The sequence below is a fragment of the Pseudophryne corroboree genome, chromosome 6 (genome assembly GCF_028390025.1).
Source record: "Pseudophryne corroboree isolate aPseCor3 chromosome 6, aPseCor3.hap2, whole genome shotgun sequence".
Classification (NCBI taxonomy): Eukaryota; Metazoa; Chordata; class Amphibia; order Anura; family Myobatrachidae; genus Pseudophryne; species Pseudophryne corroboree.
In genome coordinates, this window is record NC_086449.1 from 472,140,148 (window position 1) to 472,160,018 (window position 19,871).

Here is a 19,871-nt window from a genome sequence, read left to right on the forward strand (position 1 = left end):
CCCCCCATGTAGTAAAGCAGGCATGTCCAAACTGCGGCCCTCCAGCTGTTGTGAAACTACATTTCCCAGCATGCCCTGACACAGTTTTGTTGTCAGAGAATGCTAAAGCTGTGTCAGGGCAAGCTGGGATGTGTAGTTTCTCAAAAGCTGGAGGGCTGTAGTTTGGACATGCCTGTAGTAAAGCAATGACAGTACTAAAATACTAAAACAGGGATATATGGCAGCTATAGGAAGATTCAGAGTTGATGTTGCATAACCTTTTGGTGCCATATAAGCACTGTTCTGGCAATGTTCTTGTCATGTAGAACAAGCTGTAGCTCCCGCCTTCTAGAGCACCTTGGCACTAGCCTGTCCAACTCTTCCTCTACTTGGATTAATTATAATCCCAATGTAAAGCCCTGGGACACACTGAAGATCTTGTGAATGCTGAAAAGCAAGGTTGCTTTAATTCACAATAGTGCAAATGATGAATATTTGTTTTACTGTCCTGTGTAAATCTTAAGAATTTGCACATTTTTTCATTTATTAGTTTTAATGTCCGAACTGGGATTTGAGGAGGATGAGGTCGACTCACCTTGGGATTCTGAGGTAGGATTTTACAACTTTTTAGTAAAATTTAACGTATGCTGTCAGTAGAAAATGTGTATTATGCTTATTTGATATGCTTTATAGCTGGCCTACTGAACGAACGGTTATCAGTCTAATGGTTTTTACCTAAACCATAGTACCATTACCATATATTGTGATGCATAGGGTATGTATATACGTTTTGCAGTGGTTTGAACATGGATGTTTGTAACAGGAGTTTCAGTAAATATATTCATTATTTTTCTCTGACTATTCTTTTGTTGTGCTGATATTGTCTGACTGCTATACATTTCGGCTATTCTTTTTTTCTGATTATCTGCCAGTTGAGGGCTTAAAAGTGCACTGACTAAGTTAATTGATATTTCTAGAGGCAACACATCTCCAGATTTTTCAGTGTGCGAAATAAGTGGTGATAAATAAAGTAAAACCTTGCTGCTCTTTCTCTCCCCTCTGAGCCTTACCTTTAAAATGGGATTTTAATTTAGAGTGTATTGAAATACAAAGCTAACAATGTAAAGATACATATTTACAATATAAAGCCGCTGCCTGTTATCTAGAATTCCTTATTAATATTTCATAGCAATTGCAATAATCTTGTGGGTCATCATCAGCTCCTCATTTACAAACGCCTACTAGATTATGTATTCTGAAGGGAAGTGTGTGTGGGGGATGGGGGGGGGGTGTATTAAATGCCTTGGCTTCTAAGTGTCTTTTTAACAAAAAAGTCAGTATGTCAAGAGATCAATTCTCGTGTATCATATCTGTATGTGTGATTCCTAGTGCTGTCAAAGTATTATTACATGTTGTTTTTCCAGTTTTCTTATTGCCCCACTAATAACAATTATATAAAAAAAATGTGTATGTTATGTGTCCATTCTTTTCACTATTCATTTATTACTTTGCACATTATAGATTCATTTACACGCTTCTGTAGGAATCATGTTTTCTAGAAAAATGTCATTTCTGCACATTATTTAATTCTGTGCTATTTCTCAAATTAGTCTGCCTCAGAAAGCCCAAGAAAACAGTCTTCTAGTGACCTTCCTCAGCCTGCTGTACAGGTCCCCATGCAGTGTATTTCTGAGGAATCCAATGAAGGTAATGGAGTTCAATCTTGTACTCTTATTTGTATGTGCTGAAAACTAGATATAAATCCGTTTCATTTAAAAAAAAAAAAAAAAAAATCCAAACAATGATTTACTCAAAAAACTAGTTGCAAAAATGTCTCAATTTAAACTGTGGGATAGATAGTCGGATTCATGGTCTTTTCTTGATAAATCCTTTTCTTGTAGTCGAATAGAGGGCACAGGAGATGCTTATATGCTGGGTATTGGTGGTGTGGGAGTGAGCAGGCACCAAAGAGTTAAACAAATGTTCCCAGCATGCCTCAGTCCCCTTTCCCCTGTACCCTGCCCCTCCGGCACAGACCTGCCAGTTTTGTTAGCCAGCTCAAAGCAGGAGTGAGGAAAGAGGAAGGAAGACCCACACACAGACAAACAACCTTATTGTAAATAAACACCACATATTCACTGGTATAGGAACAAGATCCTGTAAGTCAGGTGCGTCAGGTAGGGCATCCTGTGCTCCCTATTGGACTACAAGAAAAGGATTTATCAAGGTAAGACCATATATCCGACTTTCTTGCGCGTCCACTAGTGGGCACAGGAGATCCTTACTGGCGGTGACGCTCCTGGACTACACTAAGGACATTATGACCAAATGTTGCGTCTGCTGATACAAAAGTATCAAAGCCGTAGAACCTAATAAAAGTTTGAGCAGAAGACCATGTGGCCGCCTTGCAGAGCTGCTCCGCCGAGGTTCCACGGCTAGCTGCCCAAGAAGCTCCCACCGAACAGGTAGAGTGAGCTGTGGCCCCAGAAGGGACAGGAAGATCCGCCGCCAAATAGTGACCTAAGCAATCTGGCCAAGATATGCTTTAAAACCGGGAAACACAGTTTGCGAAAATCAACGAGAACAAATAAGGAGTCCGACTTGTGAACCTCCTTAGTGCTCTCCACATAAAGCCGTAGAGCTCGGACAACATCCAGAGTTGCCTCTTCTGTAGATCCCACCACAAATGCAGTGACGACTATCTCCTGGTTTACAAGAAACCCAGACACCACCTTGGGTAGGTGGGCCAGACGCGTGCGAAGCACTGCCCTGTCTGAATGGAAGACTAAAAAGGGTGAACGCCATGATAAAGCACTAAGGTCTGACAATCTTCTGGCTGATGAAATGGTCAACAGAAAAAATGTCTTCACCATAAGCCGCTATAGCTTGATCTCATCTAAAGGCTCAAATGGAGGAGACTGAAGAGCCCTAAGAACCAGAGCAAGATCCCAGGGGGGCTAGCCTGAGGCATAAATGGAGGCTGAACATGCAGAACCCCCTGCAAGAAAGTATGAATATCCGGCTAAATCGCCAGCCGACGCTGGAAGAAAACCTATAGAGCCGATATCGAACCTTCAATGAAGAAAGTCTAAGACCCATATCCAAACCTGCCTGCAGGAAGGAAAGTAAGTGGGACAACCAAAATACCCTCGGATTGAACTCCCTTGAAGCACACCAGATGAAGTATGTTTTCCAAAATCCTGGCAGATGAAGGCTTCCTGGCTTTTAACATAGTCCTATTTACTTCCTCAGAATAACCCTTCTTCAGGATGGATGTCTCAACAGCCATACCGTCAAAGCTAGATGGTCCATATCTGGATGAAGGCATAGTACCTGGGAGAGAAGATACGGTCTCCGAGGTAGTCGAAGTGGTGTGTCAATGGAAAGACTCCGCAGATCTGCATACCATCCTCTCCGAGGGCAATCCAGGGCCCTCCGGAATCATGGTACCCCCTTCCTTCTTGAATTTGCGGATGACCCGTAGGATCATCTGGACAAGAGGAAAGACGTACAGTTTTTTAAATGACCATGGAGTCGTTAATGCATCTACCAGAAAGGCTTTGGGATCTCTTGTTTGAGACCCATACAACCTGGTGACTGTGATGTGACGCCATCATGTCGATGTCGGGGAAAACCCCATCGTTGGTCCAGTATCTGAAACACCTCCGGGTGTAATGCCCACTCGCCAGAGTGAGTTTCCTGACAACTCAAAAAGTCTGCCTCCCAGGTGAGTACTCCGGGTATGAAGACTGCTAAGAGTGCTGGTAGATGTTGTTCTGCCCAGCGAAAGATCCTAATATCTCTGTCATTGCCCCTTGACTGCGAGTGCCCCCATGATAATTTATGTTGGCCACCATTGTCTGACTGCACTTTCACCGGGCGCCCCTGTATAAGGTGTTCTGCTACAGAAAGTGCATGGAAGATTGCTCTGAGCTCCAACACATATATATTGAGAGCTGACTCCCCCGATCCGTCCAGCGGCCCTGGAATGACCAAGCGCCATAGACTGCTCCCCATCCCTGACGGCTGGCATCGGTAGTTACCAGAACTCAATTCGGAATCCAGAATGGGCAGTCCTGTGTCAGATTGGCTGGCAAGAGCCACCACGTGAGGGAGTGCCGAACTTCTGAAGAGAGGACCATGGTTTGCGTTTTGATATGCAGGTAAGATCCATCCCACTGACTGAGGATCTGTAACTGCAGAGGGCAGGAGTGAAACTGAGCGTACTCCACCATGTCGAATGTTGCTACCATTGATCCTAGGATCCTCATACATGCATGAATGGAGACTCTCCAATGATGAAGAAAAACTTTGATCCTGGACTGTAAAGCTAGAATTATGTCCAGTGGCTGGAAAAGATGTTGAAGGCGGGAATCCAAAACTGCAAAAGTGTAGCATCTCCTACAAAGGCGTCAGACTATTTTCACAAATTTATCCTCCAGCTGTGAGACTTCCGAAGATTCACTGTGATCTGAACGCTGATGATCTGGTCTTATGGGAATATGCAGATATGCATACTGAATGTCCAAGGATGCCATGAAATCCCCCTCTTCTAGTGCTAAAATAATGGACCAGAGGAATGCATGCAAAACCTGGGAATTTGAAGATACTTGTTCAGTTTCTTTAGGTTGAATATGGGCTGATAGGATCTATTCGACTTCTGAACTAGGAAGAGGATGGTAAGAACCCCACCCCCTCTGAACTTTAGACACTGGGATAATAACATTGGAGGCCTGCAGAATTTGCACTGACCACTAAAGTGCTTCCGCCTTTGTTATCTTTTGGAAGTCCTGTACATAAGAATCTTCTTGGAGGATATTCCCAAAATGTCAGTTCGTACCCCTGCGAGATGACTTTTCTGTCCCATGCATCTGTTGTCTCTATCCTCCTTGGAGTAATGGACAGAAGCCGGCTCTTACCCGGGATCTCCCAGGTGAAGGCCGGTCCCATCAGACAGTGGGCTTTTTCGGCTGGACGTCTGATAGACAAGGATTGTTTCTATCGGACTTTGGAACCCTTGGAATGGGGCTGATACCTAGCGGATGCCTGTCCCCTTGCTCTACCCTGTGAGTGAAAGGAACAAAAAATTAGTTCTGGCCCGCAAATGTGCCGCTGAAGGCAAGAAGGCTGACCTGGATGCCACCAGATTAGACACCATCTTGTCTAACTCGTTTCCGAACAGTGTATCACCAGCATAAGGAAGAGCCTTAAGAGCCTTCCTGGAACTGGCTACTGCTTACCAAGACTGTAGCCAAAGTGCCCTTCTGGACGCTATAATGGAGGCTGAAACCTTGGATGTTAACACTCTGGTATCGATAGCTGGCTCGCCCGAATAGATACTCGCCTTCTGAATATTTAATACATGCGCCAGTAATTCCTGTCTGCTCTTGTTTCCTATAAGTCCAAGCTCCAACTTTTCTGCCCATTCTCCAATAGCCTTAGCCACCCTGGCTGATGCTAGTGCTGGGCAAGTAATAGCTACAGCCTGAGAATAAGTGGATTTTAGGAAACTAGAGAATTTCTTATCTCTGGGATCCTTTAATGAAGATGAATCTGGGATAGGCAACACATAGGATCTAACCAAGCGTGCCAGCGGCGCAACAACCGGAGGAGGGTTCACCCACCTAGCCCTCTCCTTAGGTGTAAGAGGGTAAAAGGAAGCTGTATGCTTGGATAACTGTACCCGCTTAGCTGGCTGGGCCCATGCTACCTCCAAAAGATCCTCAAGCTGGATCGATGAAAGAATATTAGTAATTTCCTCCTTTTGATGTTTAATAAGTGGAGGAACCTTATCCCAGGCTGATGGGTCAGTTTCTTCAATTTGAAGCACTACTCTCACTGCCCTGACCAGTGCTTCTACATCCGTGAGAGACCTGGAGTCCTCAGGAACCGTATTGGACCCTAAGTAAGAACCGGCTGACCCTTGGTCTGAAAGGGACTCCTGTTCCGAGTCCAGTTCCGAATCTTCCTCTGATAAAGGAATAGAACTCACTTGTGTCAGTGACCGTCGCCTGGATCCCTAACCTAGAGGCTGTGCTTCAGCTGAAATATCCGCCAAGTGCTGTACAGACTGCGCAAATGACTACCCATGGTGGCTCAGCATAAGCCTGTGAAGGCTGTGCCATCCCTGCCATAACTACTGGTGTACCAGGAGTAATAGCAGCAGGTACAGTCGACGGAGGAGCCGACAGGCGATCCACTAACTGGGACATCTCCTGCATCAATGCAGAAGCCCAAGCTGGTTCTTGAGGCACCTGTTCCACTGTAGGCGATTTTCGTATTGAATACGTAAAACAACTGTAGCACATGCCATCCTTGTCTGGATCCTGTGGGGAGAGAATGTTGCAACAAACTCTGCAAGTGCGTGGCACAGGTGTAGTGACCTACTTGTCAACTCTGACCTTAGGAGGCATATTTCCTCTCAAAAAAAAAAATTCACAAACTGAGACCCAACTGAGTGTTAAGTAACTGTAGTGCCAGAGAGTACAGCTACCCCAAACTGCAAGCAATACGGTAGCTATAACAATACCAGGTAGTGCAATAATACTTTAAGATATTTACACCTTCCAAAGTTTGTTCCAATGTGGTGAGTGGCTAGAGCAAAAAATTCACATGCACAACCCACAAGCACTTACAACTCTCAAAGCACTAAAAGAAGTGAGCAGTCATACTTAACTGTCCAGCCATATGAAGCAGACAGGAGTCTAGCAAAGGACCAAGGTACAGGGGAGAGAAAGCCCTGAGCCTCCCTCTGTGTGCCAAACCGAAGCAGCATGTAAAACATGGCTGCTTAGCATTAAAAAGGTGGAGAAACAAGAGGGAAGCGTGTTTACCCTGAAGCAGGCAGTTAGCTCAGGCTCCGAGTGAGCCTCAGGGACGGGGGAAGGGGCTGCAGACCTGGCCCTCTCCCCTTCAGGTGCTAATTTAACCCCCAAGGACCTGCAGCGTATGCACTGGTGGTCTAGTGGTGTTGCGGAGTACCCTGTGCCCCCACCACACCTGCCCCCGATATCTCCCTGCAGCGGGGAGGATCGCCACCAAGTAGCAGCTCCCTTCACTAACCTTCCCGGTGTCCGGATGCATCTGCGGAGTCTCCAAGGGGCGTGTGCTCTCCACTGAGGTCCCATGCGGTGGAATGCACCGACCCAGATGCCAGTGCTACCACCACGAGTTGTTGGAGCTGCTGTATAGGCATCCTCTGGACACCCATACCTTAGCTCAGTGAAGAAAATTCAGAGCTGAACACCAGCCCCACTCTGTAAAGGTGCCGCTCCTGCAACCACCAAAGAAAAGAGGCAGGGTACAGGGGGAGGGGGACTTAGGCATGCTGGGAACATTCATTTAACTATTTGGTGCCTGCTCACTCCCACACCACCCTATACCCAGCGTATAAGCATCTCCTGTGCCCCCTAGTGGAGGCAGAAGAAAAATAGATTTAATAATGGTCTTGTCGGCATGGGTGCATTCTGGTTGCTTCAGTAGATATGTATTACAGAGAGAAAACTTGGACAAATGGGGCACATGTTAGTGTAATAAGTTACAAGAAAACACTGCTATGTGCATATATTCAGAAAGGAACATGCCAGATGAAAGTGTATTTAGTGTTTAAGCACTCTTTTTCTATTCCTCACAACGCCTTCTTTGAGAAGGTCACACGGACATCAAACATTGAAAGCTCCAACATTTTTATAGAATATATAAATAAAGAGTATCCCTATATACAGTAAAAACATAAATACTAAAATATTCCTTTTAAAATGCACATACATAGAAATAACGAATAAGCCTGTCTAAAATCAGAAATCCTAACAGGGTGGCTACGCATTCGGTCCTCACAGACTTCATGACCTCTCTGGCTGTGGTTTGCCATAGCATGGGGACTGCTCATACAGTAACCTTGGCCTCAAACTCTTCAGACTCTTGAGTCGAGGGACAGTTTTCCACTCAAATCCAGACACTTTGCCACTGGGACATGGGGTCTGATTGCTCATGACTTAACAGTAAAATTAATCTACCACAAGGTAATTGAAATATTATTACAAACAAGAAAAAAATCTTCAGTAGTGAACTAGAGAGTCTGAGTGTATACTCTGGTGCAGTTCCAGAGTTATTTATCCTATTATTGCAAGGTACAGGGTTTCCAGAAAATTTATATAAGGATTGTCCCTTTAGTATTTTGGAAGTACAAGTTTCAACACTTTGGCCAGTATCCTATTAGCCCTGATGCGATTTTGACCGATCAAAGTGGTCGTATATCGCAATTAATGATCAATGGTTTTATCGCGGTATCCAGTAAGAGGCCGTTTTGATAGGACAAAATTGAACCTACAATTGTACAAAAAGTCCCCGATCCTATGGGTTATTGCGGCTCTAGCGGACCGTTATTGTGGATAATGCTAATCCCTGATAAATGTTGGCATCGGGGCTAATAGGATTGCCCTCGGCGATCCTATTTAGCAGCGGTAAAGTACCGCTGCTAATAGGATAACACCTTTTGTTTATTCCTTTAAAATATTGATGCTAGATGATCTCTTAAAAAAAGGTTTCTTAAGGGCAGCGAAAAGGATTAATCCACGCATCAAACCTTTAGTAGCACTATAGGCCCTTAATCTGGTCCCACAATCTCTCTGATAAGAACCATGAGTAGCATTATGAGAAATAACTTATTTGGCTCGCATTTAAGGTTCCTTTTTTGAATTCATATGCAGATACAGATAAAATTATTTGGGGAAAAAATCTGGCTTCCTGCCCAGAGTAGTGTCTACATTTCCTCCTATCAAGCAAGTTCTAGGTCTCTTTCCAGAATCCTCTGATTGGAGGAAAAAATATTATGCAGGACTTTCCTACCTCCTATGTCTGTCTGTTATTACCCAGTTTTGTTATCATACTGTTATTCCAATTGTAAAGTGCCGATTTTACTATGCATTGCCTTAATTTTCTGGATTATCCTAAAAGTACAATTCAATTTTTTTTGTGTTTGATATGCACTTACAGTCCTTCTTTTCTAAGACCATCAAGAAGCTGTAAGATGCTAGATTTATGCAAGTAGCATTGTCCTGCCTTTACAAAGATGAATCCATTGGTTAGCATTGCAGGAGTAATTCATGAAAGTATTTCTGCAATACTAATTCTCTTGCACTGTTCAGACTTCTACTGGTATTTACTCTATGTGCAAACTATAGTAGCCTATCCCGACTCCACCATTGGTTGGTGAAAGTAAATGGTAACACTGTTTCATCTTTTTGTTCCCTCAGAAGTGTCTGAGAAAATTACTGCTCAGCAAACAAACAAGGTATCCGTTTATTTGTATCCATTTATTTCTCTTTACTCATTTAAATGACATGTAATTGAACAAGATTTATTGTAATATATGTACATATATATTTTTTTTATCCACAGAATAATTTTTTGCAATTTAACAATGGATCCTCTACTAATTTATTGGCTAAATCATTTGAGAATAATAACAAACAAGGTAATGAAATTTATCATAAATACATTTTCTGGTAATTTAAATATCCAAGTATATTCTTAATTATTGTAATTATCTTCTGTAGATCTCATGGCAGATTTGGGTCTAGATGATGCAGATGATATTGAAGGTAATGTATTTTAACAAAATAAAAGGAATTCTAAAATGCAAATAACCTTTTTCTTCTATAGAACCATAGGTTTTGGAATGGGTGTGTGTGTGGGGGGGGGGGGGCAAGGGCAGCTCACCCCTCTTCCCCAAATATTTGAGAAGCGCCAGTCAGTGTACTTGGCCAGGGAGCTTTCCCCTGGCTGTGTCCCCTTTCCGGCTGTTCCACCTCCTACCTCTATACAGCCCTCCTCTGCCCAACTCCAGGGACCTCCTATGCACTGTACCCAGCTCCAGCCCCTACAGTGTGTGGCTGTTTACAATGAGCCATGAAGAGGAGCAGGCTCTGTGCATCTTGAAGACAAGATGAGAGGGAGCTGGAGGGAAAAGAGAGATGGGGAAGCTGCTGGAGAGATACAGGGCATGGAGCTGCTGGAAGGACACAGGTGTTAAGCTGCTGGAGTGACAGAGGCAGAGATGTGTATAAGGGGCACACTGTGGGCATTATGTGTATAAGCAGCACTACTGTGGTCATTATGTGTAAAGGCACTAATATTGTGGGCATTGTGTGTAAGGGGCACTACTACTGTGGGCATTTTGTGTATAAGCGACACTACTGTGGTTATTATGTGTAAGGGGCACTACAACTGGTAATTTTGTATAAGGGGAAGTACTGTATATGAGGGGCACTACTGTGTGGCATAACATGTATAGAGGGTACCATTGTGTAATGTGAATAAAAGGCACTACTGAGTGATGTAACCTGAATAAGGGGCATTACTATTTGTTGTAATATAAATCAGGGGCACTACATGAGGTGTAATGTGAATAAGATTGTGCTACTGTGTTGTGCAATTTTAATTGGGGGTTCTATTAGGCTACCAAATCGATGTCCCATTATAAAGTATGGGAAGTAAGGCACTAATATATAGTTTGCAGGGGTGTCCCGAAAACACTACACTGGCCCTGGCTCCGCTTAATGTGTAGGGGGGGGCGAATGGTAGCGGGGTAAATGAGTTCCACCACCTCTCCAGGACCACTTTAAGCCCTGGTGGCAGGTAAGTCCAGCAGCCCCTGAGCGGGCGACATTCAGCAATTTAGGGGAGTATAGGACATACCACTTTGTAATAAATAAAGAGTTCCACATTTTATTTTATATTAGGAATGTGATTTAGCAATGTGTGCTATAATTAATAGAGGCTACTGGAAACCTTGGAGTAATAAATTTACTGGAAATTTGAGCAGTCTACATTGCCATAATGAGGGCTGAAGGACTTCTAAGTAGAAGAGCCCTAAAGATTATGATAGATGATGCTACAGCAATAGCTTACATGAATCATTAGGAAAGCGCAAAAACTGTTTGAGCTATTAGGGGAAAAAAGCCAGGAAAATGAAGTAAGCCGAGAAGTACTAGTGCTTATGGCAGTATTTATACCAGGAATTGGACTATCTTAGCTGATAATATATGCTTGTAGATTTCTCCATGAGCTGGCAAGTGGTTGGAAATAGATATGATGGCGTCCAGGTACAGCCACAGGACAAAAGACTTAGAAGTTAGGTTCATAGATGCCATCATGGGCCAGTATTTACTAAGAATCCGAGTTTGTCCGATTTGTGTTTGTTTTTTTCTAAGTCCCAATCCGGGAATTCACTAAGCACCAATCTCGGCAGTGTTTGGACTATTCGTAATGGTTTGAATGACAACGTTCAGAAATACAAATGAATAGACCATCGGTCAAACGCGGCTGTTATTTCATAGAATACGGGCATTCACTATTCATTCGTATTTGGGTGTTAGTTTCTGAGTGCTCAAGTGCGGGTCTGTTTTTTTTCGATTCGTTAAAAAAAGCAGCAATAAAATAGACCTGCTTTTTCCAGTCGAGTTTGGATAACCATGCACGGATCAGTGAGATCTGTGCATGGTTATCTATGGGAAAGGGTCTGTTTAGTGTAAAATCTGAAAAAAAAATTGCGTGGGGTCCCCTCCTCCTAAGCATAACCAGCCTCGGGCTCTTTGAGCCGGTCCCGGTTGAAAAAAATATGGGGGGAAAAATGACAGGGGTTCCCCCATATTTAATCAACCAGCACCGGGCTCTGCGCCTGGTCCTGGTTCCAAAAATACGGGGGACAAAAAGCGTAGGGGTCCCCCGTATTTCTCTGACGTCCTAAGTGGATGCTGGGGACTCCGTCAGGACCATGGGGAATAGCGGCTCCGCAGGAGACAGGGCACAAAAGTAAAAGCTTTAGGATCAGGTGGTGTGCACTGGCTCCTCCCCCTATGACCCTCCTCCAAGCCTCAGTTAGGTTTTTGTGCCCGGCCGAGAAGGGTGCAATCTAGGTGGCTCTCCTAAAGAGCTGCTTAGAGTAAAAGTTTTGTTAGGTTTTTTATTTTCAGTGAGTCCTGCTGGCAACAGGCTCACTGCAACGAGGGACTTAGGGGAGAAGAAGTGAACTCACCTGCGTGCAGGATGGATTGGCTTCTTAGGCTACTGGACACTAGCTCCAGAGGGACGATCACAGGTACAGCCTGGATGGGTCACCGGAGCCGCGCCGCCGACCCCCTTGCAGATGCTGAAGAGAGAAGAGGTCCAGAAATCGGCGGCTGAAGACTTCTCAGTCTTCATGAGGTAGCGCACAGCACTGCAGCTGTGCGCCATTGCTCTCAGCACACTTCACACCAACGGTCACTGAGGGTGCAGGGCGCTTGGGGGGGCGCCCTGGGCAGCAATGAAAGTACCTATGCTGGCTAAAAATACATCACATATAGCCCCTGGGGCTATATGGATGTATTTAACCCCTGCCAGGTTGTCAGAAAAACGGGAGAAGAAGCCTGCCGAAAAGGGGGCGGGGCCTATTCTCCTCAGCACACAGCGCCATTTTCCTACACAGCTCCGCTGCTAGGAAGGCTCCCAGGCTCTCCCCTGCACTGCACTACAGAAACAGGGTTAAAACAGAGAGGGGGGGCACTTATTTGGCGATATTATTATATATTAAGATGCTATAAGGGATAGACACTTATATAAGGTTGTCCCTGTATAATATAGCGTTTTGGTGTGTGCTGGCAAACTCTCCCTCTGTCTCCCCAAAGGGCTAGTGGGGTCCTGTCCTCTATCAGAGCATTCCCTGTGTGTGTGCTGTGTGTCGGTACGTGTGTGTCGACATGTATGAGGACGATGTTGGTGAGGAGGCGGAGCAATTGCCTGTAATGGTGATGTCACTCTCTAGGGAGTCGACACCGGAATGGATGGCTTATTTAGGGAATTACGTGATAATGTCAACACGCTGCAAGGTCTGTTGACGACATGAGACGGCCGGCAAACCAATTAGTACCTGTCCAGGCGTCTCAAAAACACTGTCAGGGGCTTTAAAACGCCCATTTACCTCAGTCGGTAGACACAGACACGGACACTGACTCCAGTGTCGACGGTGAAGAAACAAACGTATTTTCCATTTGGGCCACACGTTACATGTTAAGGGCAATGAAGGAGGTGTTACATATTTCTGATACTACAAGTACCACAAAAGAGGGTATTATGTGGGGTGTGAAAAAACTACCTGTAGTTTTTCCTGAATCAGATAAATTAAATGAAGTGTGTGATGATGCGTGGGTTTCCCCCGATAGAAAATTATTGGCGTTATACCCTTTCCCGCCAGAAGTTAGGGCGCGTTGGGAAACACCCCTTAGGGTGGATAAGGCGCTCACACGCTTATCAAAACAAGTGGCGTTACCGTCTCCAGATACGGCCGCCCTCAAGGAGCCAGCTGATAGGAGGCTGGAAAATATCCTAAAAAGTATATACACACATACTGGTGTTATACTGCGACCAGCGATCGCCTCAGCCTGGATGTGCAGCGCTGGGGTGGCTTGGTCGGATTCCCTGACTGAAAATATTGATACCCTTGACAGGGACAGTATTTTATTGACTATAGAGCATTTAAAGGATGCATTTCTATATATGCGAGATGCACAGAGGGATATTTGCACTCTGGCATCAAGAGTAAGTGCGATGTCCATATCTGCCAGAAGATGTTTATGGACACGACAGTGGTCAGGTGATGCAGATTCCAAACGGCACATGGAAGTATTGCCGTATAAAGGGGAGGAGTTATTTGGGGTCGGTCCATCGGACCTGGTGGCCACGGCAACAGCTGGAAAATCCACCTTTTTTTTTTTTTTTTTTTTTTTACCCCAAGTCACACCGTCTTTTCAGCCTCAGTCCTTTCGTCCCCATAAGGGCAAGCAGGCAAAAGGCCAGTCATATCTGCCCAGGGATAGAGGAAAGGGAAGAAGACTGCAGCAGGCAGCCCATTCCCAGGAACAGAAGCCCTCCACCGCTTTTGCCAAGTCCTCAGCATGACGCTGGGGCCGTACAAGCGGACTCAGGTGCGGTGGGGGGTCGTCTCAAGAGTTTCAGCGCGCAGTGGGCTCACTCGCAAGTGGACCCCTGGATCCTACAAGTAGTATCCCAGGGGTACAGATTGGAAATTCGAGACGTCTCCCCCTCGCAGGTTACTGAAGTCTGCTTTACCAACGTCTCCCTCCGACAGGGAGGCAGTATTGGAAACAATTCACAAGCTGTATTCCCAGCAGGTGATAATCAAAGTTCCCCTCCTACAACAAGGAAAGGGGTATTATTCCACACTATATTGTGGTACTGAAGCCAGACGGCTCGGTGAGACCTATTCTAAATCTGAAATATTTGAACACTTACATAAAAAGGTTCAAATCAAGATGGAGTCACTCAGAGCAGTGATAGCGAACCAGGAAGAAGGGGACTATATGGTGTCCCTGGACATCAAGGATGCTTACCTCCATGTCCCAATTTGCCCTTCTCACCAAGGGTACCTCAGGTTCGTGGTACAAAACTGTCACTATCAGTTTCAGACGCTGCCGTTTGGATTGTCCACGGCACCCCGGGTCTTTACCAAGGTAATGGCCGAAATGATGATTCTTCTTCAAAGAAAAGGCGTCTTAATTATCCCTTACTTGGACGATCTCCTGATAAGGGCAAGGTCCAGAGAACAGTTGGAGGTCGGAGTAGCACTATCTCAAGTAGTTCTACGACAGCACGGGTGGATTCTAAATATTCCAAAATCGCAGCTGTCTCCGACGACACGTCTGCTGTTCCTAGGGATGATTCTGGACACAGTCCAGAAAAAGGTGTTTCTCCCGGAGGAGAAAGCCAGGGAGTTATCCGAGCTAGTCAGGAACCTCCTAAAACCAGGAAAAGTGTCAGTGCATCATTGCACAAGGGTCCTGGGAAAAATGGTGGCTTCTTACGAAGCGATTCCATTCGGCAGATTTCACGCAAGAACTTTTCAGTGGGATCTGCTGGAAAAATGGTCCGGATCGCATCTTCAGATGCATCAGCGGATAACCCTGTCTCCAAGGACAAGGGTGTCTCTTCTGTGGTGGCTGCAGAGTGCTCATCTACTAAAGGGCCACAGATTCGGCATTCAGGACTGGGTCCTGGTGACCACGGATGCCAGCCTGAAAGGCTGGGGAGCAGTCACACAAGGAAAAAATTTCCAGGGAGTGTGATCAAGTCTGGAGACTTCTCTCCACATAAATATACTGGAGCTAAGAGCAATTTACAATGCTCTAAGCTTAGCAAGACCTCTGCTTCAAGGTCAGCCGGTATTGATCCAGTGGGACAACATCACGGCAGTCGCCCACGTAAACAGACAGGGCGGCACAAGAAGCAGGAGGGCAATGGCAGAAACTGCAAGGATTCTTCGCTGGGCGGAAAATCATGTGATAGCACTGTCAGCAGTGTTCATTCCGGGAGTGGACAACTGGGAAGCAGACTTCCTCAGCACGACCTCCACCCGGGAGAGTGGGGACTTCATCGGGAAGTCTTCCACATGATTGTGAACCGTTGGGAAAGACCAAAGGTGGACATGATGGCGTCCCGCCTGAACAAAAAACTGGACAGGTATTGCGCCAGGTCAAGAGACCCTCAGGCAATAGCTGTGGACGTTCTGGTAACACCGTGGGTGTACCAGTCGGTGTATGTGTTCCCTCCTCTGCTTCTCATACCTAAGGTACTGAGAATTATAAGACGTAGAGGAGTAAGAACTATACTCGTGGCTCCGGATTGGCCAAGAAGGACTTGGTACCCGGAACTTCAAGAGATGCTCACAGAGGACTCATGGCCTCTGCCGCTAAGAAGGGACTTGCTTCAGCAAGTACCATGTCTGTTCCAAGACTTACCGCGGCTGCGTTTGACGGCATGGCGGTTGAACGCCGGATCCTAAGGGAAAAAGGCATTCCGGAAGAGGTCATTCCTACCCTGGTCAAAGCCAGGAAGGAGGTGACCGCACAACATTATCACCACATGTGGCGAAAATATGTTGCGTGGTGTGAGGCCAGGAAGGCCCCACGAAGAAATTTCAACTCGGTCGATTCCTGCATTTCCTGCAAACAGGAGTGTCTATGGGCCTCAAATTGGGGGTCCATTAAGGTTCAAATTTCGGCCCTGTCGATTTTCTTCCAGAAAGAATTGGCTTCAGTTCCTGAAGTCCAGAAGTTTGTCAAGGGAGTACTGCATATACAACCCCCTTTTGTGCCTCCAGTGGCACTGTGGGATCTCAACGTAGTTCTGGGATTCCTCAAATCACATTGGTTTAAACAGCTCAAATCTGTGGATTTGAAATATCTCACATGGAAAGATGACCATGATGTTGGCCCTGGCCTCGGCCAGGCGAGTGTCAGAATTGGCGGCTTTGTCTCACAAAAGCCCATATCTGATTGTCCATTCGGACAGGGCAGAGCTGCGGACTCGTCCCCAGTTTCTCCCTAAGGTGGTGTCAGCGTTTCACCTGAACCAGCTTATTGTGGTACCTGCGGCTACTAGGGACTTGGAGGACTCCAAGTTGCTAGATGTTGTCAGGGCCCTGAAAATATAGGTTTCCAGGACGGCTGGAGTCAGGAAAACTGACTTGCTGTTATCCTGTAGGCACCCAACAAACTGGGTGCTCTTGCTTCTAAGCAGACGATTGCTAGTTGGATGTGTAGTACAATTCAACTTGCACATTCTGTGGCAGGCCTGCCACAGCCAAAATATGTAAATGCCCATTCCACAAGGAAGGTGGGCTCATCTTGGGCGGCTGCCCGAGGGGTCTCGGCTTTACAACTTTGCCGAGCTGCTACTTGGTCAGGGGCACACCCTGGCTGAGGAGGACCTGGAGTTCTCTCACTCGGTGCTGCAGAGTCATCCGCACTCTCCCGCCCGTTTGGGAGCTTTGGTATAATCCCCATGGTCCTGACGGAGTCCCCAGCATCCACTTAGGACGTCAGAGAAAATAAGAATTTACTTACCGATAATTCTATTTCTCGTAGTCCGTAGTGGATGCTGGGCGCCCATACCAAGTGCGGATTGTCTGCAATACTTGTACATAGTTATTGTTACAAAAATCGGGTTATTATTGTTGTGAGCCATCTTTTCAGAGGCTCCGCTGTTATCATGCTGTTAACTGGGTTCAGATCACAGGTTGTACAGTGTGATTGGTGTGGCTGGTATGAGTCTTACCCGGGATTCAAAATCCTTCCTTATTGTGTACGCTCGTCCGGGCACAGTATCCTAACTGAGGCTTGGAGGAGGGTCATAGGGGGAGGAGCCAGTGCACACCACCTGATCCTAAAGCTTTTACTTTTGTGCCCTGTCTCCTGCGGAGCCGCTATTCCCCATGGTCCTGACGGAGTCCCCAGCATCCACTACGGACTACGAGAAATAGAATTATCGGTAAGTAAATTCTTATTTTTTGAAACCAGCACCGGGCTCCACTAGCTGGGGAGATAATGCCACAGCCGGGGGACACCTTTTGATATCGGTCCCTGCGGCCGTGCCATTAAAACCCCAACTAGTCACCCCTGGCCGGGGTACCCTGGAGGAGTGGGGACCCCTTCAATCAAGGGGTCCCCCCCCTCCAGCCACCCAAGGGCCAGGGGTGAAGCCCGAGGCTGTCCCCCCCCCCCATCCAAGGGCTGCGGATGGGGGGCTGATAGCCTTGTTTACAAAATGTGAATATTGTTTTTAGTAGCAGTACTACAAGTCCCAGCAAGCCTCCCCCGCAAGCTGGTACTTGGAGAACCACAAGTACCAGCATGCGGTGGAAAACCGGGCCCGCTGGTACCTGTAGTACTACTACTAAAATAATACCCCAATAAAAACAGGACACACACACCGTGACAGTACAACTTTATTACATACATGCACACCAACATACACACATACTTACCTATGTTCCCACGAGGCTCGGTCCTCTTCTCCATGTAGAATCCTAGGGGTACCTGTGAAAAAAATTATACTCCCATAATCCAGTGTACCTTCTGTTCTTTGTATAATCCACGTACTTGGCAAAATAATAAAACGGAAACCCGACCACGCACTGAAAGGGGCCCCATGTTTACACATGGGACCCCTTTCCCCGACTGCCAGGACCCCCCCCCTGACTCGTGTCAAAGAGCGTCCCTTCAGCCAATCAGGGAGCGCCACGTCGTGGCACTCTCCTGATTGGCTGTGTGCTCCTGTAGTGTCTGTCTGGCAGCACACGGCACAGATACAATGTAGCGCCTATGCGCTCCATTGTAACCAATGGTGGGAACTTTGCGGTCAGCGGTTGTCCAAAAGTAACCTCACCGCTGACCGCAAAGTTCCCACCATTGGCTACAATGGAGCGCATAGGCGCTACATTGTATCTGTGCCATGTGCTGCCTGACGGACACTACAGGAGCACACAGCCAATCAGGAGAGTGCCACGACGTGGCGCTCCCTGATTGGCTGAAGGGACCCTCTTTGACACGAGTCAGGAGGGGTCCTGGCAGTCGGGGAAAGGGGTCCAATGTGTAAACATGGGGCCCCTTTCAGTGCGTGGTCGGGTTTCCGTTTTATTATTTTGCCAAGTACGTGGATTATACAAAGAACAGAAGGTACACTGGATTATGTGAGTATAATTTTTTTCACAGGTACCCCTAGGATTCTACATGGAGAAGAGGACCGAGCCTCGTGGGAACATAGGTAAGTATGTGTGTATGTTGGTGTGCATGTATGTAATAAAGTTGTACTGTCACGGTGTGTGTGTCCTGTTTTTATTGGGGTATTTTTTTAGTAGTAGTACTACAGGTACCAGCGGGCCCGGTTTTCCACCGCATGCTGGTACTTGTGGTTCTCCAAGTACCAGCTTGCGGGGGTGGCTTGCTGGGACTTGTAGTACTGCTACTAAAAGCAATATTCACATTTTGTAAACAAGGCTATCAGCCCCCCATCCGCCGCCCTTGGATGGGGGGGACAGCCTCGGGCTTCACCCCTGGCCCTTGGGTGGCTGGAGGGGGGGACCCCTTGATTGAAGGGGTCCCCACTCCTCCAGGGTACCCCGGCCAGGGGTGACTAGTTGGGGTTTTAATGGCACGGCCGCAGGGACCGATATCAAAGTGTCCCCCGGCTGTGGCATTATCTCCCTAGCTAGTGGAGCCCGGTGCTGGTTTCAAAAATATGGGGGACCCCTACGCTTTTTGTCCCCCGTATTTTTGGAACCAGCACCAGGCGCAGAGCCCGGTGCTGGTTGTTGAAATATGGGGGAACCCCTGTCATTTTTTCCCCCATATTTTGTCAACCAGGACCGGATCAAAGAGCCCGAGGCTGGTTATGCTTAGGAGGGGGGACCGAACGCAATTTTTTCAAACTTTTTTAAGACTTTAATGAACTTTTTAAGGTACACAATGAAGCCCTGCACGGATCTCACAGATCCGGCCGGGATTCTTTGTGTTTTGTCAGGCAGTGTTTTACTCATCACTCCTGTAAAACACTGCCTGATAGTACGAATCACATCGACATCGGAAAAAATGAATGTGCAAAACTCGGCAGCTTAGTGAATGACCGTATCAGGATTCAAAAAGTTGCAGTAAAATGCACCCGATACCATTCGAGATCAAACACCCTTCAAAACGGCAAAAACACGAATATTAGTAAATAAACCCCATGGTGTCTTGGCATTGTACTCTAATTTATATATTCTCTTCGGTAACGATGTTACCCAGAGTTTTCAAAAATATAAAAAGAGAAAGGGCTTGTGTCATTCTAGTGGCTCCAGGTGGGCCTCGTATTCAGATCTGCTGGGCAAGCTAACAGCTCCTCTGTGATGGCTTCCACTAAGTCAGGTCCTGTTTCCTTATACTGATTTACCAAGGATGGCATTTATGACGTGGATGTTGAATCTACACTTTGAAGAGCTAAGGGCCTTTCAGAAGCAGTTGCACTATGTAGTAAGCAAGGAAACCAGTTTTGGACAGAAATTATCAAACGTATTTCCT

At 46.4% G+C, this 19,871-nt stretch overlaps 1 protein-coding gene across 4 annotated transcripts in view; it reads left to right on the forward strand.

The window, feature by feature from the left end:
- The window catches only part of ANKRD26 (ankyrin repeat domain containing 26), a 351,340-nt gene that overhangs the window by 215,875 nt on the left and 115,594 nt on the right, over positions 1-19,871 (forward strand). For all 4 annotated transcript variants that reach the window (XM_063927217.1, XM_063927219.1, XM_063927218.1 and 1 more), the window contains 5 exons: positions 530-588; positions 1,590-1,686; positions 9,234-9,271; positions 9,379-9,454; positions 9,537-9,581. In XM_063927217.1, coding sequence (XP_063783287.1) covers positions 530-588; positions 1,590-1,686; positions 9,234-9,271; positions 9,379-9,454; positions 9,537-9,581 — 315 coding nt within the window. The remainder of the gene's footprint in view (positions 1-529; positions 589-1,589; positions 1,687-9,233; positions 9,272-9,378; positions 9,455-9,536; positions 9,582-19,871) is intronic.